The sequence below is a fragment of the Notothenia coriiceps genome, unplaced genomic scaffold, assembly GCF_000735185.1.
Source record: "Notothenia coriiceps isolate Sejong01 unplaced genomic scaffold, NC01 NC01_scaffold00034501, whole genome shotgun sequence".
Lineage (NCBI taxonomy): Eukaryota > Metazoa > Chordata > Actinopteri > Perciformes > Nototheniidae > Notothenia > Notothenia coriiceps.
Window position 1 is genome coordinate 66706 of NW_011367202.1, and position 23006 is coordinate 89711.

The 23006-nt window shown below is 40.1% G+C and overlaps 2 protein-coding genes across 2 annotated transcripts; one reads left to right on the top strand and one right to left on the bottom strand.

Moving 5' to 3' along the window:
* Positions 1–2363: 2363 nt before the first annotated feature.
* cfap90 (cilia and flagella associated protein 90) lies at positions 2364–5511 on the top strand. Its single transcript, XM_010790677.1, has 2 exons — positions 2364–2477; positions 4033–5511. Exons 1-2 carry the CDS (start codon positions 2376–2378, stop codon positions 4210–4212), a joined length of 282 nt encoding a protein of 93 aa, XP_010788979.1. The 5' UTR covers positions 2364–2375; the 3' UTR covers positions 4213–5511.
* Positions 5512–6340: 829 nt separating this feature from the next.
* Positions 6341–22568, bottom strand: LOC104962256 (adenylate cyclase type 2). Its single transcript, XM_010790678.1, has 15 exons — positions 22522–22568; positions 22277–22357; positions 21814–21883; positions 21268–21365; positions 20489–20573; positions 18481–18618; positions 17649–17777; positions 15145–15329; positions 13146–13230; positions 10264–10422; positions 9128–9274; positions 8317–8424; positions 7430–7544; positions 7194–7318; positions 6341–7108 (listed from the first exon to the last, which is right to left on the bottom strand). The coding sequence occupies exons 1-15, from the start codon at positions 22551–22553 to the stop codon at positions 6956–6958; spliced, it is 1710 nt and encodes a 569-aa protein (XP_010788980.1). The 5' UTR covers positions 22554–22568; the 3' UTR covers positions 6341–6955.
* Between the last annotated feature and the right edge of the window lie 438 nt (positions 22569–23006).

Here is a 23006-nt window from a genome sequence, read left to right on the forward strand (position 1 = left end):
TTCGACCGAAATTTACTTCGTCGTCTTTACAACAGGCCCAGCGTTCGGGCCCTTCTGTTCCTCTCTCTTTTTGGTCCTCCCGTGTGTTATATATAACCATTGGTTGTATATACCGGCACGCCTTTGTTATGGGGGATGGGTGTCGAAGGGCAAGAACCACTTAATACAGTTCGGTCAACTAGGTGAGTGTGTATATGGGAGTCCTATTAAATACGTTACTTACCTTACGTAAAAAAAGTTTCTCATGGACAAGGGTCCTTTTATAACCGGTTTTAGTTGTTTTTGAAAACTCGGCCGGGTCGCGGTTCTGCGAGCAGGACCTTTAACCGGAAGCGACTTTGTGGCGCGAGGCCATCCTCATAGCTGTTTTGCACGCCCGCGTCGGCACTTGGCTTGCGTCTGCCTGGGGCCACCCTTAGCTCCCATTTTCTTGCCAAAATTAACGGTTATAAATGTGAAATTCGTAAGTCCGAGTAAATTCTGCGGATGATTTCCGGTTTTTTTTGGAATGTGTTGTTTGAAGTAATTTAGAAACCGTTATTGCCTTTATGTTATGATTAAAGGGAGAACCATGTTTCCCTTTGATCTTTTTTTATTACAAAGACTATTTCATTTGTTAATTTTAATATTAAAATATAATATATGTTGTTTAAAACACTTGACAAATGTGTCGTTCTACATTGGTGACCCTGACACAGTCTCGCAAAGTTTCCGAGACTGTACCGAACACGGGAAAAAATAAACTGAGTTTTTCTCGGAATGCCGGGGATTTTTGGAGATGTCCGTGGCTGCCACCGGCACGCGGCCTGAGGCTCGGTGCGCCCCCCACGGAATGGCTGAGGACGTCGCTCGCCATTCCCACATCGTCTCGGCACTGGAAGACAGCAGGCCTTCCGACTACACGGAGACGATACACGACCTGCTACGTATGGGAGAACCCGACTTCTACCTCATGGGGCTGTTTCTTCGGGACGTGCGGCTGCAGGTCCAGGCTGCGCTAGCTAACGACAACTAGCAGCTAACCACGATAGCTAGCAACGGCTAGCAGCTACCAACGGCTGCCAGCTAGCGGCTAACGGCAACAGCTAACGGCTAGCTGCTAATGGCTATCGACATCCATCGGTTGACATCCGTCTGTTAACCCCTTTTTTGTGGTGCCTGAGAGGAGGTTCGACCAGCCGGTTGACCTCGTGTGGACAATCTCACAATTTCACCTACCTGTTTTTGACCGTGGTCAGTACGACCCTTTTGAGCTTTTCCCTGGTGCCTGAGAGGAGGTTCGATCATGTCTGGTCGGCCTCGTGTGGACCCTCTCGCTTTATCACCACCTCGACGGCGGCTCAGGATGTCTCCCACGCTTTCATCGGCGCCTGGGTGGCACGCTTCGGGACCACCGCTTCGACGGCGGCTTCGGAAAGCGCCCCGTCTGACCCCGTCTGGCCTCTCCCCTGTCCACTGCTCCTTCCTCCCTGGGACTTCGTGCCCGCCGCCGCTGTGCCCTTGCCTGCGGTCGGGCAGCGCTCCTTCCTGCTGTGGACCACCGGGATATTCACGCCCGTCCCCACGTCGCGGCTCAGCGACCCAGCTTTCTTCGACTGGCGGGTGTGTTCTTCGTTCGCCTCAACGCCTACCGCGGCCCCCTTACGACGGCCCGGCCCCCCACCCCTGGTGGGGATGCCCTCGACCTCGTTGGGCCCCTACCCTCTCTTGCGGCCCCCTTCCGGCCCCGCCCTCCTCGGCCCCTGTGGTGCTTCCTCCCGGACGCAAGGATTGTGTCCATGGTTGAATTCTGGGGGGGCTTGTGTAGTGATCACTGGTTGACATAATTCACCACGGAACTTTGGGGTATGGGTATTGTTTCCGCACGGACATGTGTTGCTACCTGTATATATTGTGTGCCCTCCTGGCTTTTCTTTCTCTTGTCTACTCGGACTGCAAGCCAGCGACATGTCCTTTTCTGCTCCTCATTAAAGTTCCCTTTTGCACCTTCGATGCACCGCCTCCGACTCCTATCTCTCGGCACTACAACACTAGAGTTTATTATAACCTATTAAGGCGATTGACATCACTTCATTTAGAAATACATTTGCAGAAACAATTCAAACGTTAAAGTAGTTTTAGAAGGAGATGGAAAGATCATGAACCTTTGTCCAACAATGTTATAACACTCTGACAACAGAAAACTACAGTAACACCATTGTATTTTATTTGTTTTCTTTGTTTAACTTGATTTGAAGAGGTTGTTTGGATAATTGCTTTAATCTGACCCCTTTTCTCCTGCACCTTCAGTCAAATGAGCATTTAGGACGCACTAGTGTTTTACAACATGCTTTGAATGATCACTGTCTTCGTATTTAAAGGTCCTGGAAGTTTCCATGTACGACCAAGTGTTCAACCAGACCGGGAGCTACGACATGAGGCTGCACCGAGATGACAGGAAACACCATAAAGGGACAGGGCTGGACATAAATGAGGAGGTACTGATCACACTTTAAACTGGTTAAGCTTGCTGATGAGCTCCAACTTATGATTATAACAAGTGTTTGGCCTGGACTCAGTAAAATATTAGCATTGTTTGTTCTATTTTAGGGGAAATGGTCTCTATGTTTCTGTTGTTCAGAACTCCTGAATTTCATTTCACTTATGCAGATTTTACATACCATAATAACATCTGTTATCAGTGGTTATTCTTTGATAACATTTAATGTACACATAACAAACATAGGAACATGTATATAGCCCTGAACATATTTGTTTATATGATTTATATATGATTCTTAAATGTCTCTCATATTAAAATGGTGGGGCAAAGACACACATACTTGAAAACAGAAGCTTTAGATGATATTTTACATACAGCTTCTATATTTCGAAATGTCCCATATGAACCGTGTGGTAAGTGACACATACATCTAAGTTTTATGACATCTGTTGATGGCTCCTTTTGAAGCCATTTCCTCTCCACAGAGGAATTATTTATGTCCAGTAAACTGGCTCACAGAGAGTTTCTGGGTCCCTGAAAGCAGAGAGGGTGTCAAAACAACACGCGCACACGCTCAAATGCAAACTCAAACACACACACACGGTGGAGTTTATAATTACAGTGAGTCAAGAGGCTTTCTGGCAGTGATGGTGACAGCTCCCTCTGAATGTAGATGTTTCTGTTCAGGACTTCACATTTGAATGTGAATTAAAAACTATTTTTTGTACAAACTATTCAGAGGATAATGGCAGCATGTTATTATTTGATCCTGTCACTAATGGAAATAGAAAACCCTGCAGTGAAGGGAGGTACGGTCTATTCTGAAAAGAGTAAGCCGGACCTCCCTGAACTAAAAGGATCTAAGTCAGGGGTGTCCAAACATTTTTCACCGAAGGCCAGATACAGAAAAATATACGAAGGGCTGGGCAACTCGCTAGAAGTGAGGTATATTGCCTTATAAGTTAAATTATAAGTTAGCAAAATCAATCAAATGTAGGTAAGTTATGCTTTCCATTTACTTTGCTACAAAAAGTGTTTAGCTCATTCCTTAAAACAGAAGCCTCAGATTGATTGTAATGAGGGGAAACAGGAAGTGTGTATGTCAAGCTTGTTATGTAAATAAGTTATTGGGCTTTTTTCTTATCAACTTAGATTTGTTAGAAAACGTTTCCAATTTTAATTGACTGAATTTATTTGAAAAGTGGGTTTATTAACACATGAATACTACTACGTGATATATTTTTACATATATATTTAAGAAATACAACATAAGAAAAGCACAAGTTTAATTTGTGGGCCATATTCCATTATACTTTTCGAATTTGCTGAGGACCGATTCAAAATGGTCCGCGTGCTGCATTTGGCCCCCAGGCCGTAGTTTGCACAACCCTGATCTAAGTTTTAAAAAATGGGTTATTATATGCAATACATTTCCTAATTCCATTTTCTGTTTCCTAATTTAACATGGAGGGGGAGTGTCAAGCCAAGATTAGTTTAATTCATTTATTTTTGAGTATTTATTCTGTATCTTTTGGCCTGATCGTCTCCAGGAGAAGTTGCGGATCGTCCCGGTGCGCTCCTCTGCAGAGTACGGCCGTCGCCCTGTTCCCGCCCTCTACCAACCGGGCCGGCAGCACTCTCGTGTCGCTTGCACAAAAGCCGAATTTTTCATGAAAAACGGGATCACCTGGAATGTGGCACAGGCATACGGATCAGTGGTCCCTATTTGAAAGTATCATAAAATAAGATGAAAGTGAAAATAATAAACCAGTGTTGCAGCCTGTAGATTTCAGTTGAATTGATGAAAATAAGAATCGAGCAAACTTTAATTAGGTTACATTTCATTCTGATACATTCATTATGGTTATGAGCAGTAAAATGGTTATTTAAATTGACATTTTCCGTCAAAATACGAGAAGATATTAAGAAAGTGACATTTCCTAGGAAGCTCAAGCTATGTTCTTGTTTGAAGCTAAAATTGCTCCATCAGTACCAGTGTTATTTAAGGTTAAGGTGGCACACATCCAAAATGTCTTCCAGTTATTGCATCTCGACATTGCACCATATTAAAGATCAGTCTGTTCAGATTTCTGCCTTCAGTATAATTACGGCTTTTATATAAGACATGATGAAAGGTATATTGTGGATTTTTACAGACAGGATTTCTCTCTTTGTACTTACAGAGGGAAAAAAGTTATCCACACAAAATGTACAAGTTACAAAGTTTTTGGTCACCCTTTCTTTATGTAAAAACACATCTTAATCCACATCAATAACCTCTTTGATTTGAAAGATTCCTTTTTATAAATACTAAACCTGTCCAACTAAGACCAACCTCTTACATAATGTTTTTTTTTTTAACATTTGACATCTCTTAAATTCTTCTTCCTTTGTACTCTGGTAGAAATAGAGCATGTATTCTTAGAAAGGACACAGTATTTGAATCTGTTTCTTTGTTAGAACAGCAGCGTTTATTTAAGGGGTGAGTAAATTGGAAATGTTGTTGCATGAAGTGGACAAAACACTTTCTAAAACAATGGTTTCACACCTCGATTAGAGATTCATCCTGAGAGATGTCTGCTGTAAAAGTAGCTCATTACATCACAGTCCATTTCAGTTGGACAGTCTTTATCATAATTACTGTTCTAACTTACAGAACATATCTGATGATAGTGTTCATACTAAAAAATACAAAGTGTTATTGATTATTTGCATTTGTAAACCAGAGGGTATTTTAATAAATGAGATATTTACATTTACACTAATATAGTATCATGTTCAATTTAAAGGAAAACATTGACATTTGGAGAAATAAGCATCTTTAATAATAGATGATCTTTCCATTGTTATAGATTTCCTTTGTATTTCCGCCAAAATGGCTTCTATTGCTTTAAAAATAGATCCTATGCTATTAAAGAAACTGTTGTTCACGTAGACTATAACATGATTGTCTGATATAATAGATGCTAGTATAGTAGCTACTGTTAAAGTAGGGTCCTAAAACCCGGAAGTAAGCTTCTTCCGGTTCCCTCGACAAAAAAGCAATGCAATTTCTCCATAGGATTTTGGAAAATAGCTCGAAATAAGGTCATATATCTATCGATCATAAATCTATCGATTAGATTTATGATTAGAAAATGATAAAAGTAGGGTAGACATGTGGAGATTATCCGGCTGAACAAAACGTGATCCATCTCTTAAATGTGTGTCAACCACAGACCTTATTTCGAGCTATTTTCCAAAATCCTATGGAGAAATTGCATTGCTTTTTTGTCGAGGGAACCGGAAGGAGTTTACTTCCGGGTTTTAGGACGCGTCACTGTGGCACTCTATTATCTAATTAAATAAATCAGCTGATTTCAGACAAGCTTAGAAAAAAGGCCCCCACTCACCTTCCTTAGTTTTGATCATTTACTGAATGCCTAAGGGATTATGATCGTGATATTTGATCTCAGACAAACAGTGGAGCCAAGATAGTTTAATATTTCTGTTTGATATAACTCAGACTGTAACAAATACATACAAAATGTCTGTCGTAATATGTGTCTGACTCTGGAAAAGTTGGAAAAACAGCAAATACTTCTTGTATCTCTGACTTCATCACACATATTTAAGCTCTTCTTTGTGATCTTTTCATAATGCATGTACTATTTTTTCTTCTGATCACTGAGCCTCCCCTTAAACTGTCTTTTTGCATTTAAAGATCTCTACAATAAATAAGTATGCCAAATGAAAACCTGTGTTATCTCCAATCATTCAAACTAAAGATGATAACAGATGTTACTTTAATGTGATGCTTCTTTCAAGCTGCACTTGTTTTTAAAGCGCTAAAAAAAAAACACAAAGACAGCAGACGTCAATTTATATACAAATGTTTAATGAATAACAAAAGGATGTCAGTGGACATTACACACATTGCTGTTGGTCTGGTTCTAAGTGGATTATAAAAAAAAAAAACGTTTCTCTAAAGCTCTTAAGCTATAAATACAATTCATCCATCGCACCCTAAAAGACAATTAGCTGTTGTAACATCCATTTAGGATGAAATGGAACAAACCGGCTCACAGTGCCAAACAGGCAGATATATAAAAATAACACACAGCTCTGCAGGCAGCTCAAGTATAAGGCTCTGAAGCTCTGCAACACTGGCACTTAGCTCCACACCACTACTACTGTACAGACGGGCGGCTGCGGTCCTTGAGAGCAAACCTCTTTTTAGTCAGGCACTCCTTTAGTCAGTGAAGAGACTCCTCAGGGCAATGTCTTGGTCACACTCGAGTTTATAAAAAAATCCAGAGTGCAGCGTTGAAGGACTGCGACATTTCACCTCTACGTTGTAATGCTATTGCTAAAGACAAAACTGCTTCTCAACAATCGTGTATCCAATGCAGGCTGCTGCTGGTAATGGGTTTAAGTTACGGCGCATGAAATATCTACGGCCACTTCGCGTATGATTGTTTTTATTCTGCCCACTCAAGGCATCACAGTTCCTTGTGAAAGAGATCGGGTCATCTCCGTGTGGACAAAGAAGGTCTTCAGCTCTCCTTTGCCCTTCACGTTAATGATGCCCCGACACGAACACATGTACCCGAGTGTGGATAAGATGTGATTCGTCTCCTCTGTTACCTGCACAGGAAGAAGGAAACATGACTAGAATAGGAAGTTCTCTATCACGCTGGAAGACCTTTAATGTGGAAAGAGAGACCCTCACTTGTATTTTTCCCAGAACCCCCGTGGTCTCCATCCTACTGGCCACGTTCACACTGTTTCCCCAGATGTCGTACTGAGGTTTCTGGGCCCCGATGACCCCTGCGATCACTGGCCCGTGGTTTATACCTAGCAATACCAAATCACAAATATAATGGATCATTCTCCTAAATAATTAAGTATTCTAAGCATTACTTTTGCATTCAAATGGGATAATTCGCCGTGAAGAAATGTTCTCACCAATTCTGAGTCTGAAGTCGTTGAAGGAGTGTTTGTTGATGACATCTAGCTTCCCCACAAGAGCAAAGGCAAACTCCACCATGGTGCCAATGTGCATGTTCTGTCGGTCATGTTCCTAAAATGCATGGGGGAGAAAACGAGGTATTATGAGCACCCCAATATCATGCAGTGGAATAATGATTTGTTGCATCTTTGAAATTCAACTTTTGCATCCCGTCGCATCTTCAATCAAGTTTTCTTTGACTGGCTTTTTAAAAAAACATTATCTTGATGGTCGTTTGGACCATGTGTTCAAACTAGGTTTTCCCTGTATGGCATTTTAAATATTATTTTTCCCAGAGTTACAAAAAAAGACTAAGAATTTAGAGTTAAATCTGCCTCACGTGCGGTACTACAATGGGAGGCTTGACAGGTGAAGTAACATCTTCAGGGGGAAAGGGATTTTAGCAAATGGTCAATTTAGCAGATTTCCTACAGGCATTAAAGAGATTTGGTTTTAAAATAAAAATTATGTGCTGCCACCTTTGTGAGTGCTGATCTAGTTTGCTTCCAGTGAAAACCACTCATGTATTCAAATGAGCACAGTTATGAATCACTGGTGCTTAAATGTTATGTGTAGCACATTTTAAGGGCAACCCACACAAAGCAAATAAACACATTTTGATGCTTTATCTTCATTCTGTTTTGTAGCCATAAATGACAAATGACAATATTTTTGAATATGAGATCAAGCTGCCAAAACTACTTGGCCCTCTGTTTTCGCAAAAAGGCTCTTGTTCTCTGTTCTGTTATCCAAATATGAGCTCGGATAAAAGCTTGACAGTAGGAGTCCTATCACATGCAATGTCAGTGTGTGTGACAATGTGTGCATGTGTGTAAGATCATGCCTGTGCGCACTCTGGTCCCGGAGTCACATTCAGTCCAGTTGCAGCCATGTAGGTGCTGCCGATGGTTTTTATCTTCTCCACTCCGCTGAACTTTGGTTTGGACAGCAGCTGAGGAAAAATGACACACACAGGCGTAAAAACACGGCATGTCTCTGCCAACACTGCTTTATTGGTGTTTACTGGTATTTACCTACAAAATGTCCGTTATAGGGACATGGAACCACAATGAATAGAAACAAAATGACCATAAAGCAACTCAAAATGATTTAAACAAGACTCAAAAAGACTACCAAAAACATTGAGACGCAGACATAATTAAAAATGAATATAAAGTGATACAAAACAAGCACAAAATATTCAAAATGAATTTGAGTCTCATTACTCTGACAGAAACTGACTAGGAAGAGACACAAAAGGGCTATAAAGGGACATAGAGCAACTACAACATGAGTAAACATGACCGCAGAGACACAAAAAAACACAAAGAGACACCAAACTGTGTGTGTACATGTGATGATTGCACATGAATGTGATTCCTTCTCCATTCTGAACAGACACAAATGACTTCAAAGGGAAAAAAAGACTACGAAAAGACCAAATTGACCACAAAGACACTTGAAATGCCTAGAACGCTAGGAAAGGGGACACACAAACCACAGAAAGATGCTTATACAAGACACATGACTACAAGGAGACACGAAGAGGGAGGATGACTTGAGAGCATAATCAGTCAGTGTGGCTGTGTCTCAGAAAAAGATTATTTATTTCCACGTTGTCAGATGGCAGGATTATTAGAGTGAGAAGGGTTTACCTCATCAAAGTCTGCTATGATCTCGTTGAGAAGACGGAGGCACTCCAGTCCCTCCTTATTGACATCAGACTCGGTATAAAACTCTTTGAAGTCCGGGATGGAGGCGAACATCACACACACGGACTCGTAGGACTGATGATAAAGGTCCTGGTAACGAGAGGGAGGAGATAACAGCTGGATGTGTTGTATTGATTGAGCACCGAAAGAAAATAAAGAGTCCCAAGCACAGAGGGAAGATCTATGGGCTGAATACCTGACACTGATCAATTACGGCGTTTCTTTAAATAAATAAAATGACACTTTAATCATTTCTGTCAGGTCACTGCAGCAGCAAGATAGCAACAGCATCCATCACAGGAAAGACAGGATTCAGAGCAGATTAAATGATGGTACCGAGTGCAACTTAAAATGGACCGAATAAAAAACATTGGAAAGGTGGCAACATGAGTTAAGGAAGGGTTGGCATGCAAAAGCAGCAGAGCAGGGAAAAAAATGATGTACTGGGAAGTATGTATGGCAGTATAAACTCCCTAGTTTCAATTCATTATGTTAAGCCGTTATCGCGATATTTCTTAGCAAATTGTCTCTCGTTCATTTGTGTCTATTCTCAAGAAAACTAAAAAAGGCCAGTTTCTGAAGATAACAAGATGATTATGGGATTGGAAAATGTATGTTTTGTTGATTTGAGATTACAATTTATTTTGTTGCATAAACCCTTGTACAAAACATATCTTTGAGTAAAACTTGATCTGACATTTAACATCAGTTGTTAAAGTTGTTGCTATTTAACCATACAGTAGCACATGTTTAATGATGGTTAATACTAAACATATATCACAAAACAATAAAAGAAATAAGAGTGCCTTAAATTCAATTACTTATTGATACTGTGCATGTAATAATCAGAATGTCTCAATAACTTCATGTAGATCTCAGCTAGCTAAAAGGGTTGTGTCTCCAGCTACACATTTATACAACCATATTATTGCAAAAGCAAATAAGCATATTCTCAAACATAAAATATTCCTATAACTTACAATCATAAATACATGTTTTAATAAATAAAACCTGAAAGATAAATACCGCAACTCAACATAAAGGAAAAAAGACTGTACAGTTTTTTTTTGAATGTTCACCTCGTTTTTCCAGTTGCGTCCCAGGAAGTGTTCGGCGACGTGTGCAGGTAAAACGTTCTCCAGCAGAACCCGGTTGAGGTTCTCCATGGTTTCGATCTCCTCACACTCCCTCTTGAACTTGTCCCTCCACAGGAAGTCCAACCTACAGTAATATTCATTCTGTTACAGGAGGACACAGAGTAAAGAGACACCTGTGTCATTCACACCAGCACTCTTCTCCAACGCTAACGGACACTTTATGAATCTACAGGTGAAGAAAAGAAACTGACCACATTTCATTTTTCAACAGTTAAATTCTGATGTATTCAGCTACAGAAATGTGTAAAAGACATGAGAGTGTGTCTTAAATATTTATATTATTTGCCATTCAATGAAAAATGTATAGGATTTCAGGGAAAACGTAACCAACTGTATAAAAAAATAAAATAAAAAAGCCCTTCTCTCGTGGCTCAAGGAAAAAGAAAAGAAGCAGGACTGTTTTGCATAAAAGGTAGCCACTGCTTCTATTGTTTTCTTTTTTATAATGTTTCATGCTTGAGGGAGTTTTCTTTTTTGCAGGGTCAAACCATCCCACGAGTGTGTTTGTGCATAAGACAGAGTCCCTTGAACACACCATCATTATGCTCGTGTGTGTGTGTGTGTGTGTGTGTGTGTGTGTGTGTGTGTGTGTGTGTGTGTGAGCAGTTTTGGCTTCCTGTGAGATGTATTTGATGTGTGTAGTTAGCAGTCTGAAAGAAATGTGTGCACTGAACACTTTTTCCCTTGAGATGGAAGAGGTGGCAGTACATGCCTCCACCAGTGAAGCCCATATGCTCTGTGCTGGGATGTTTTGCTATAGTGTTGATAGCCTGGGGCTGAAATGGAAATAAAGATAGCATAGAATAAAAATAATGGTGTGGATCATTTGTGTATGAATATCAGGCATCAGGAGTAACGGAATACTAAGAACCGCGTTACGTAGATGTCAGATGTACTTGTGCACATATTTTAACGATCCAGAGCACACGTCTCACACAGTCGCCTCTAAAAATACTTTTACCGGGTGTAGAATTCGTCATTTTTCTGTCTTTCAGGCACAGAAAGTAGAACGACTTTCCAGCTCATAAAGATTGTTCTCTTTGGAGAGAGGCATCCCAGCATGAAAAGCCGGTTTGCAGGATATGAGGAACTGCAACTGCTTCAGATTGGTGCGATACAGGATCCGCCATGAAATCTGCATGTAGGTTAATTTAATTTAATTGAACTGCCGCTGCTCCGGTAACACTAATGTGCCAAATGATTAACATCCTTGGAGGATGACAGCATATCGCAGCTGGGAGGCAGAACTCACAGACTATGCTGCGTTTCCTTTTTCTGCTCTGAATAAAAAAAAAAAGTAGGATCTGTAGGATAACAAATGGCAGTTTTGAGACCCAAAATTCATTCAAATCAGCCCGGATCAGGAGTACAAATATGGCCACTTCCAGGTTCAAACTGCCATTATTTTATCCTGAAAATGTAAGAAATGTATTCAACATCCCCAAAACCACTCCAAAAGATTCCAAATCGGCCAAACCATTTTTTAACTATTGTCTGATGCTAATTAACGCTGATAAATGCACCTTATGACAATTGTGCAAATTAACCAACATATGCAAATAAGCAACCGACAGTTTCTATGTGCTAGGGACCCCTTCTTTACGTTTCTAATATACAACTTTGGGGTGCTCAACATTTCCAAGTTCACAATAGGACTATATGAGCAGGCAAACAGACTATAATATTGTTGAGTAATGCAACTGAAAAGGGAATTAGAAAAAGTATTGGAATATATTTTAAAGCACCCCCTACCCTGATATGTGTGTGTACAGTTTGAGCACTTGCCTCTCTTGCAGAAAGAGGAACTCCTCCCGGAGTTTAGAAAGTAGGCCGTTTAGAAACCTGCTAACTAGTCTGTAAATGAGCTTTGCTCCATCGCGCATCTGTTCATGAGGGATGAATTAAAGATGCGTATGTTCTCCTAACCTGCTTTCTCCTCCCTCTGACTAAATGGCCAAGTAAACATCTCATTAGGGATGATGATGAAAATGTAGCAAATGTGTTTATAGCAGGGTACAAGTTCATCAAAAGGATGTTCTCATACGCAGCATCTATTGACGTACTTCTGCGTCAAGGGATTCCAGAGACGTCACTTCTTATTCCTTTCGACCTGTTTCCAGAAATATTTTTGAGGATAATGGATGAAGCATTTCAATGCACTCATTTATACCCAAACAGCATTTGGGAAGGACAAACCAAATGAACCCTGGGAGATGCTGATAAGAGAGCATACCGGAATAAGATATGACAGTGATAAATTGTTTACCACGGCAAAGTTCTGTTTCCAAAATAAATGCTCCCCTCCCTTCTGGTGACCTAGATTGAGCACAACACATGGCGCTGTTTGGACCCATTGGTGTTCTCAGGGGAGCCCCAGTCTTGGGTACAGAAGCTTTGGGGGGGGAGTCCTTCTATCCTGAACATCTGTGTTGGGGTCAGAGATGATGGATGGTACCCCAGGAAAGATGAAACACGCACACCAAATCTGTGTCAGCTGAGTTTAGCTCTCACATGAAGCAAGGATGTTGGACACAGAAGAGATGGAGGCAGTGGGCCAGACTGGCTGCTCTAACGCGACAGAAATGTCAATCTGAAGTATTTCGAGCATTTCTGAACCAAATCTTTGAAGGCAGGTTCACTTGCTCTGTTTCAAGTGTCTTGAAAATGTCTCCACATGCAGAGTTTTTGTGCAAAACAACTTTAAATGACGCACTGGATGCCCTAATAAGATCTTACTATGGTTATTATTATTATCACAGATGTAGTTATTTCATTGTGGTGGATTTTTCAAGAAGACTACTGACCTGCCTGGCTAATACCAGTAAGGTGATGAAGAAGATGAAGAGAGACACAGAGCCCATCGTCTTCAGGTCCTTCAGCACTCCTGGTCTGGACACAGAGGTAGAGACAAAACAATATATCAATGTTGATCATGTGGGGCCAAATCGGACGATCTTGTATTCAACCAATTCCATTAAGATGTTCTGCTTTTCTTTTTACAGAGGACCATTAACTCGCTTACTTGATGTTGCTGTTAGGTGAAGGGATCACTAATATTAAAAATCATGTTTAGAAAATGTAAACAGTGAGCTAACATTTAGATAAAAGTTGAAAAAATGTGCTAGAAGTTCGAGGATAAACCGTTGAAATAGTACATTTTAAAGCTAGCTTAAAGTTAAACTGTTGATACAGTAGCTTATAGTTAGCTAAAAATAATTCATTAACATTTGAAATACACTGAACAAAAATATAAATGCAACACTTTCGTTTTTGCTCCCATTTTTCATGAGATGAACTCAGAGATCTAAAACATTTTCTATTTACACAAAATAACCATTTCTTTCAAATATTGTTCACAAATCTGAAAAGATCTGTGATAGTGAGCACTTCTCCTTTGCCGAGATAATCCATCCCACCTCACAGGTGTGGCATATCAAGATGCTGATTAGACAGCATGATTATTGCACAGGTGTGCCTTAGGCTGGCCACAATAAAAGGCCACTCTGAAACGTGCAGCTTTGCTTTATTGGAGGGGTCCGAAAACCCTAGGGTTAAACCCTAAACCTAACCCTAACATGTCACTCATCTCCTTGGCATAGAGTTGATCAGGTTGTTGATTGTGGCCTGTGGAATGTTGGTCCACTCCTCTTCAATGGCTGTGCCAAGTTGCTGGATATTGGCAGGAACTGGAACACGCTGTCGTATACGCCGATCCAGAGCATCCCAAACATGCTCAATGGGTGACATATTAGGGTTAGGGTTTAACCCTAGGGTTTTCGGACCCCCCCAGACCCCCCCAATAAAGCAAAGCTGCACGTTTCAGAGTGGCCTTTTATTGTGGCCAGCCTAAGGCACACCTGTGCAATAATCATGCTGTCTAATCAGCATCTTGATATGCCACACCTGTGAGGTGGGATGGATTATCTCGGCAAAGTAGAAGTGCTCACTATCACAGATTTTTTCAGATTTGTGAACAATATTTGAGAGAAATGGTTATTTTGTGTATATAGAAAATGTTTTACATCTTTGAGTTCATCTCATGAAAAATGGGAGCAAAAACAAAAGTGTTGCATTTATATTTTTGTTCAGTGTAGTAAGCTACAAGTTAGCTAATATTCTCAAAAGTTTAAATAGAAAGGAAAGGTGGCTCACATTTACAAAGTGATTCTTATTTTGAAGCAACAGACATTTTGTGGCACCAGAAAGCCTGCTAGCTTCCTTTGACTACTAGTCTAACCTGACCATTTGTCTATTTGCTTTTTATTTACCACTGTCTAAAAATTCTATGTACCGCATGTCCCAATCCTTTGGGTGTACACTCTTCATGCTAATAAAGTCAAGGTTGGAGTTGGAAAAAAAATGTTCCACAGTCTTTCTAACAGCTCTTAAAACTGTTTGCAGAAAGGGATTTCTTCAGCAGTGAGACTCCAGCTGTCAGTTAAAAGCCAGATATCATTACAGCTCCATCAACACAAACTGCTTTCACTCTGCCACTCATCCTCCTTCTTTCCAGCAGTTGCACTTGATTGACAGGGATTTGGCATATTGCTACCTCAGCTATCCCTCAAGACTCGAGTCTCATTAGTGATTTGAATCCGCTCTGCTCGACTGATGTGAGCAGGCTGCAGGGTCAAAGGGGGGTCGAAGGGTTTCACACAGAAATTGTGACCTCAACTAATTATGGTTATAAGAGGAGTGTGTGTGTGTGTGTGTGTGTGTGTGTGTGTGTGTGTGTGTGTGTGTGTGTGTGTGTGTGTGTGTGTGTGTGTGTGTGTGTGTGTGTGTGTGTGTGTGTGCAGGTACCTGTCTAGACTATTGGTGGGGTACAGTGCTTTGCTGAAGGCATCCAGCAGAGAGGCGTGTGTCTGGAGGATGATGATGTTGTAGATCACCACGGCAACCAGCATCACCACCATCTTCAGCTCGTAGTTTATCCTCAGGAACACAGAGCACGACACCAGCCCCAGGATACAGCAGTAGATGAAGTACTGGGGACAGAGAGAGACAAAGAAATATGGAGATCTAAAATACTTTTCCACACAGGTGAAGCACTGTGAGACCTTAACTACATTAGTTTACAACACAATGTAACATTAAATTGAGATAACATGACGTAAGTTTTACTGACCAGACGTGTTAAAAAGTACTTAGCCCTTCTACTTAAGTAAAAGTAAAACTATGAAAAAGTAATCTGTACAAGTACTTGATTCAAGTTATAACCTGATTTAAAGGTGACCTATCATGTAAAATGCACTTTTGTACGTTTTTTATACATGAATATGTGTCCCCGGTGTTCCAGGGAACTCACCAAGTGTCAGAAAACACAACCCTCTCTATTTTCCTCCATACCCAAATCTCTTAAAAAGGGGCTGCAACGGATCTGATACAGACTGATCCAGGTTTGAACACTTCTCTGACGTCACAGAAGTGGCGCGACGGCTATTGGGCCAACTCCACCAATCAGGAGGAGACAGCCACGGATATTGCCTTTAGAAAGCGCTGGAGACGCTGTAGTACATATGCCAGGCCTGTAGATGGTGCTGTTCTCACAGAATCAGCCCATGCAAAGACAGTGTTAAATTGAGCGAAATGAGGAATGGCTAAAATGCATGATCTGTTTGGTATTTTGAAAAATAAAAAGTATAAATATGCCTTATATAGGTATGGTCCTACACTATATTATTCAAATATAGCATGATAGGTCCACTTTAGGGAACAATATATAAGCTTCTAAATATACCAAAAGCATAAGTATTTATTGTGCAGAAAGGCATATATTTTATTACTGGATTATATAATTATTGATGTATTAATGTGTATGTTAAAGTTGCAGATTGCAAAGATGGAGTTAATTGTAGCTATTTTGTGTACTTAATAATATACTACTTTATATTTTGTATTTGTATTTAGTAACTAATGTTGTCAAATAAATATAGCGCAGTAAAAATAACAATATTTGCCAAAGAATAGTGGAATACAAGCGTAAAAAATTGCACAAAATTCAAGTCAAATGTGTACTCAAGTAAATCTACTAAATTGTAATCCACCACAATGACATGAGGATATAGCATGATTATGATATACTATAAAATGATCAAATATGTGGTTTACTGTAAGCCAGTTTGTAAAGAAGGCCTCTGACGCTTTCCGATGATTTCAACTATAAACATCTTGGTTTGCCAGCTTGGGTGATTTTCTTTTAGCTTGGTGTGAAATAATTTAATCAGCCTAACAGTTTTTGAACGGCTGCACAGAAGATTCCCCGTGTAAATAGAAAACATTGACATAGCTTTACGTTAAAGAGAGAGGATAGAGACGTTGCCTCAGTGAATGCCTTGCAGCTTAAACGTGGGTTATTTAAATTAAAAGAAAAACATTTACATGACTGTTATGGTATAAACTGCAAGTAAAAGCTCAGTAATTAGTAATTAGCTATCTAGACTGTGACGGACCGCTGCAGAGACATGATTGGGGGATGATTTAAAATCCATTATCTACTGGGGCAAACTGTTCTCAGTCTTGTGTTCTTGTTTACCATGCTTTGTGGGGTGACTTTTTTTTGCCGAGTCATTACCGTAAAGATTTGTACAACCAATATGTTAATGGTTAAGAATAGCACAAAGAGTTCTTCATGGATTAAGCCTCCTAATTTTCAAAGTGCAGTGAAGAGTTTGACCCTGTGGAAAACACTGAAGATGAATTTTTCCAAACACAAATCTCTAACTTTACCGTTTTAGGTAAATGTTAACTCATTTAGGTTACTTTTGGGATACTGGTGGTTAGTAAGTAGACTTTTAAAAACTAAAGGGGCCCTATTATGGTCATTTTCAGGTTCCTATTTGTATTTTGTGCCCTTCTGTGACATGTCTCCATCCTTTAATGTTCAAAAAGCTCTTTATTTCTCTCATACTGCCTGTGCAGCAGCACCTCTTTTCACCCTCTGTCTGAAACCAGAGCCCAGTCTGCTCTGATTGGTTAGCTGGTTGGCTCTGTTGTGATTGGGTAACCGCTTAGAGATGTCCCACCCTTTAGCCTATCATGTACAATATGTTAGAGTGCTAGCCAATGGAAGCGCAGGTGTTAGGTAGTGATGTCACTATATCACTGAAGTAAACAAAAGGGTTCAATTGAGGAGTTTCAGGCAGGGGGGGGGGGAGAGAAATTTGGGGTTTTAGCCTTTGCAGACCATTTACATGCACATAATCCTATTTTACACACTACAGGAAATGGTAAACCTCAACATCTATAATAGGTCCCCTTTAACCTTCTTTCCATCCATATTGATGACCTCTCCCTGTTGTACTTACTGGCAGATAAAACTTGTTTTCTCCTGTGTTTTCTTCCATGTACTCCAGCAGGCTGTCATTAGTTATATTCACAGGTGGAGTAGTTGTCATGACCTCCTCCCCCGATCCTCCAGGGTCCTCCACGAAGAACTGCAAAACAAAACAGAAATCACCTAACAGTTGCAGGCGCCAGAACTGGTTAATATTGAGTTTATGTTTTGCCCTGAAGACAAGAGTTGACGGATAAAAACAGTTAAACTACATTTTGCCCGCCTGTTAAGTTTTTCTTTGCCACTGAGGCCGAGTGCTTGTTGATGGTGGAAAATGTTGGGTCTCAGTAAATAATATAACAGTCTAGACCAGTTAAAAATAAAAAGTGCCTGGGATAACTTTTGTTGGATTTGGTGCTATATAAATACAATTACATTTTCATTATGTGACTAGATAATCAGCGCCAGAGCGGCTGAGTAGTATAAATCAGGTACTTCATCATTTTAACCTTAAAAACAGTATTCAGAAACAGTCCATGTTACCAATTTCAGGTTTTGTTGTTGAATGGGGCGAACAAACAAGCACACACACTTTCTCACTTGGCTTCATGTGTTGGTTGTTTTTATATTTTCTAGCGTTTTTTTTATTAAACTTATAAAAAAACAAATATAGATTGGTTCGACAACTTCATAAATTACCTGATTTTTTGTCTTTATTACAAATTAAATGTTATAAACTAGATACATGTTACTTTTGATACTGTTAAAACTTGCCTATGTTATGGTTTCTAAATATTGCATTAGCACTTTATGCAGGTATGAATGCCAGTCCAACACATAGAAACCTGTAAATAACTTCTCACCATGTTGAACACCGCCATCACAAGTATGAGAGCTGTGGTCGTCATGGTGAGGACCAATCGCAGCCAGGGATTGTTGGTGACGATGATGCGGGAGGAAGTGGGGAACCAGGTGAAGGAGCAGAAGGAGCCCTTCTTCCCCTGCTGAGGAGGCAAATAATCAGGTAATTAGGGGTTTAGTGTGATAAAGTCCCTCTTGAAATGTAGCCTTTGCAGACCATTCAAATACACAAAAACAACACACTACAGGAAAGGGAAAACCAAAAAAGCACAATAGGGCCCTTTTAGAATAAAAGCATGTCAACATGATCTTGTAGACACCTAAAATACAAGCATGAGCAAGAAAATGAATATAATATGTACTCTGTGAAGATGAAATGAACATCTAAAACACGCTGAAGTGAGTGATGGTTCATAGATATATCGAAGTTTTCTTCTAATTGTCGCTAAATAATGGCAGTGTGTTTTACACGGTAGTTGTAGTAGTTGCGGTGATGCCTTCTCCTACAGAACAGATTATCTAATTGGATTTTCCAAGAAATGTTGTTTCATCACAATAAACATGTAATGCAACTTTTCACAGATAAATTAATCATGTCCTTGAACTTTATTCAGCCTCATTAAAAAGTCCTTACACAAACCCAACCAGCGAAACGCACATGCACACATTTGCCGTGAGACTTCATTGGTCAATAACAGGCTCTTTCACCAATCACCAGTGACCACATCAGCTTTCATTGAGCGATACATTTAATGGAAAGCACAACACACCCATTAAACAGGATCTCTCTCTAAGTTGTTACTGAGGCAGTTTATAAAATTGATATCTGGGTCAGCGCAGATACAGCATTATAGATTAACCCCCTCCCATTAATTACAGGTGATGACCCACTTATAGCGATATAAAACTCTCTTGAGAAGGGGGGGGGGGGAACAAGGCTCTAAAGGGCGAAGCATTTATTGATTGACCATAAAACACTTGTGACAGGCAGCTTGTAAATAACACCCATCCCTCCATTGTTCCACTGTGCTCAATAACAAGCAGCAGTGACACGATGGATGGACTGTTGTATGAAGGAGAATAAAGCTCATATAAAGCCCTTATAGGAAGGCTGCAGTTCACACAGTGATCCCAAAAAAAAAAAGTGATGACAAAACATACCTCGACTCAGCAGTATCTTAGTTATTGATCAGTAAAGGAAAGACATCTTTCTTTGTGTGAAGGAATGAATCCATGTGAAAAAAGAGAAAGATGTGAGCCAAATCTCCAACAGCTGGGATAATTAACACATTGATTTTGGATGAAATCGCAGCTAAAATGAGAAAAAGATATATGGAGAAACAGCTAAGATGGGCAATGTGAATTCAGTGATTGTTTTCTTCTGCGCAGACATAAATAAAATCATGTTCTGGAGCATTAAGAGTCATTAACTGCTTGTTTGAAAATGTAGACAAACTTCATACAATTTGTATGCTTTTTTTATGCACATAAGATATGCCATTCCCTTAAGTAGTTAAACCTGACGGACATACATAATGTTCTGTATGTTTGTATGGCAGTGTGAATATGAATGTAAATGGGAATACAAATAAATAATAAATGAAGGAATCCATTGTGTCACCAGCATATAGAGAAAACAACTGTATGTGTGTATATAATTTATATACAGATAAATAAGAAAGGTACAGGTTTTTGTTTATGATGATTCTACATATTTAAAGTAACTCTAAAGTGAAAAGAATATTGAATTACAGATTATAATTTCTACCACTGATATGTATTGGAGTAGAAGTAGAAAGTAGCAGGAAATGGAAATAAAACATATAGAAGAAGTATCTTTAAACAGTACGTGTGTGTGTGTGTGTGTGTGTGTGTGTGTGTGTGTGTGTGTGTGTGTGTGTGTGTGTGTGTGTGTGTGTGTGTGTGTGTGTGTGTGTGTGTGTGTGTGTGTGTGTGTGTGTGTGTGTGTGTGTGTGTGTGTGTACACTTATTAAATCAGTTCAAACTCACCAGTATTTGACCACCGAAGCAAAGGAGGAGGATCAACGCCAAGAGCAGGAACGCCAGGCCAAAGGAGATCCCCAGCACAGCAGTTCTGCCACACACACACACACACACACACACACACACACACACACACACACACACACACACACACACACACACACAATTAAATGCAGGTTCTAATGTATTCTACATCCGACCTGCATTCCATTTTCACAGAGTAAGCAGGAACGTGGATATAAGCAGGAAGGTGGATATAAGCAGGAACGTGGATATAAGCAGGAACGTGGATATAAGCAGGAAGGTGGATGCTACAGTACTGAATGTGCTTTGTAATACAGTAACGCCCATATATCGCATTTTCTGTGTTCGTCTGATTTAAGGACCCTTGCTATAAAACAGATGATGTCACTTCTAAACGTGCGTAGCGATGCTGCGACACACAGAGCCAAGACAAAGACAGCGAGGGGGGAATTGTACGATCAATGGCCCTCAGAAGCTGAATTACACCTTCGGCTCCCAGAGGCAGTAAATTAGCATGACGGTGAATTTCTTTCCTCGCCATGAAAGAGGCGACGCAGTCTGATTCACCTGATCTATAATCACTAAGCAGACATGGAGCCTTTTCATCTCGATCTGCTTTTTAGCATCCTGCCTCCTTTCATTTCAACGTGGTACTGTTGATGAGACAGCTGGTGTGTCAAATGGCTCTTTCTCACATCAACCCGCCGCCACAGATAGAGTTGGCTGGTATGTAAACCCCGTGGGGGGGGGGGACGACTTACTTGGGCAGGACGAGGACCTGCACGATGAACATACAGCAGAATATGAGGCAGGCGCAGGTCACGTAATACTTGAAGGCTGGTAATGTTGTGGATCTGTACTGTTGAGAGAAGGAAGACAAATGGGAAACAGGGTTCAATGTTATGAGGAGCAGCAGAAAAAACATGCTACGGCAAAGTCAACTTTTATTTATATTGCATGCACGATAACAATAACAGACTTCTGTGAGGGATAAAGCAGAAAACTATAGATCCATAAATAATGAGTAGAAAAGTTGTTACTGTATATATATTTTTTTAATCCAATAATTAAAAGAGGCCCTTATATGCTTTTTGGAGTTTCCCTCTCCTGTAGTGTGTTATATGGGTTTTAGTGCATGTAAATGGTCTGCAAAGGCTAATATTCCCAAAGTTCCCTCCAAAGGAAGTTTCTCTCTCACACACACACTTCTCTTTTTTAATTAAATGTTAGTTATTCCTTCTAGACTCTTGCATGGATTCGTTTCCCTAGTAAATAACGCTTGCAGGGATTTTGTAAGATTCGCCTACCTCTTTCTCCAGAGCTTTGTTGTGAAAGAACAAAGAGATCCTCTGGATGTCTTCAGACTTCAGCCACTGTCTGCAGACACACACACACACGCATGTATTATATGAATATCTAAAATCTGTTCTGTATTTGAACATTAGCGTTGGTCTTTATTACATTTTAAGAATATTTAAAAATGCTACAATGTTATGACATGTGCAAAGAACACCTTTTTTTATTCAAAACAGCTGTTTCTTTGTGTTTCTTGAAATACAGAATATCATAAAACAGATATTTACATAAAGATTAAATCATTGTTGTTTAATATATAATAACTGGAGCACAATAGCCAGATAACTTATGAGGATACTTTTTCTGACTGTTCAAGCTGACTTGAAGCTTCTACTTCTTAGTACTAGGAGTCATTCTTCTCATAAGTGATAGTGATGTAGATGAAGGATGTGCAGCAGCAGACATGGTGCTTACTTCTGCGAGTTGATGCCGTCGATGGTGCGAATCATTCGCTCGTTGAGTTCCTCCTCAAACCTCCTCCTTTGAGATTTGGACCTGGAAGCGAGGGGTGGGGAGGAGAGATTCAAACATGGAGACGGAATAAAAATGGTCCCATACATGTGAAGATATTTTGTAAAAACTGAGTTGTATGTCATGACCAGTCTATGGTCATGACCTTATCATATTTTACAGTTTACATAGTTTTGTTTCTGGCTCACCTTTCTCGTCTCTGGAAGTGGTACTGACCCATTGGAACGTCCTGAAACAGGAAGTCATGTATCAATGATGGACATCGGAGTGTTTTTCTTTATATCCTTTAAAGGTCCCCTATTATACTGTTTTTCATCAATATATTATAGGTCTTAGATATATACAGAACCTGTCTCTGATTGGCTGAAACACCAAACAGATCATTGCAGCATTACCCATAATCCCCTCTGTTTCAACCCTGTTTCAAAAGTGCTGATTCTCTGTCTGTCACTTTAGATGAAAATAAGGAGCCACTCCCCACGCCCCTCTGAGAGATATTTGGTTAAAAAGAACACAATGGTGATCTAGGAGGAGATTCAGGTGATAAGGTGGGGGGGGTTACCTTTGTTGGTTATAGGCTAATGGTTACACAATCCAAAAAATCGTTATGACCTCATAAAATGGCCAAAATCTGATCAGTTCATTTTCAGACAGGTTTTTATATAAATGGATC

Coding starts and splice junctions, on each gene's coding strand:
- cfap90 (XM_010790677.1), top strand. CDS start 2,376: ATGTACGACCAAGTGTTCAACCAGACCGGGAGCTACGACATGAGGCTG. Junction 2,478..4,032: donor GGCTGGACATAAATGAGGAG/GTACTGATCACA, acceptor GATCGTCTCCAG/GAGAAGTTGCGGATCGTCCC.
- LOC104962256 (XM_010790678.1), bottom strand. CDS start 22,553: ATGGGTCAGTACCACTTCCAGAGACGAGAAAG. Junction 21,366..21,813: donor ACAAAGCTCTGGAGAAAGAG/GTAGGCGAATCT, acceptor TTCTCTCAACAG/TACAGATCCACAACATTACC. Junction 7,545..8,316: donor CGGGACCAGAGTGCGCACAG/GCATGATCTTAC, acceptor CATGCATTTTAG/GAACATGACCGACAGAACAT.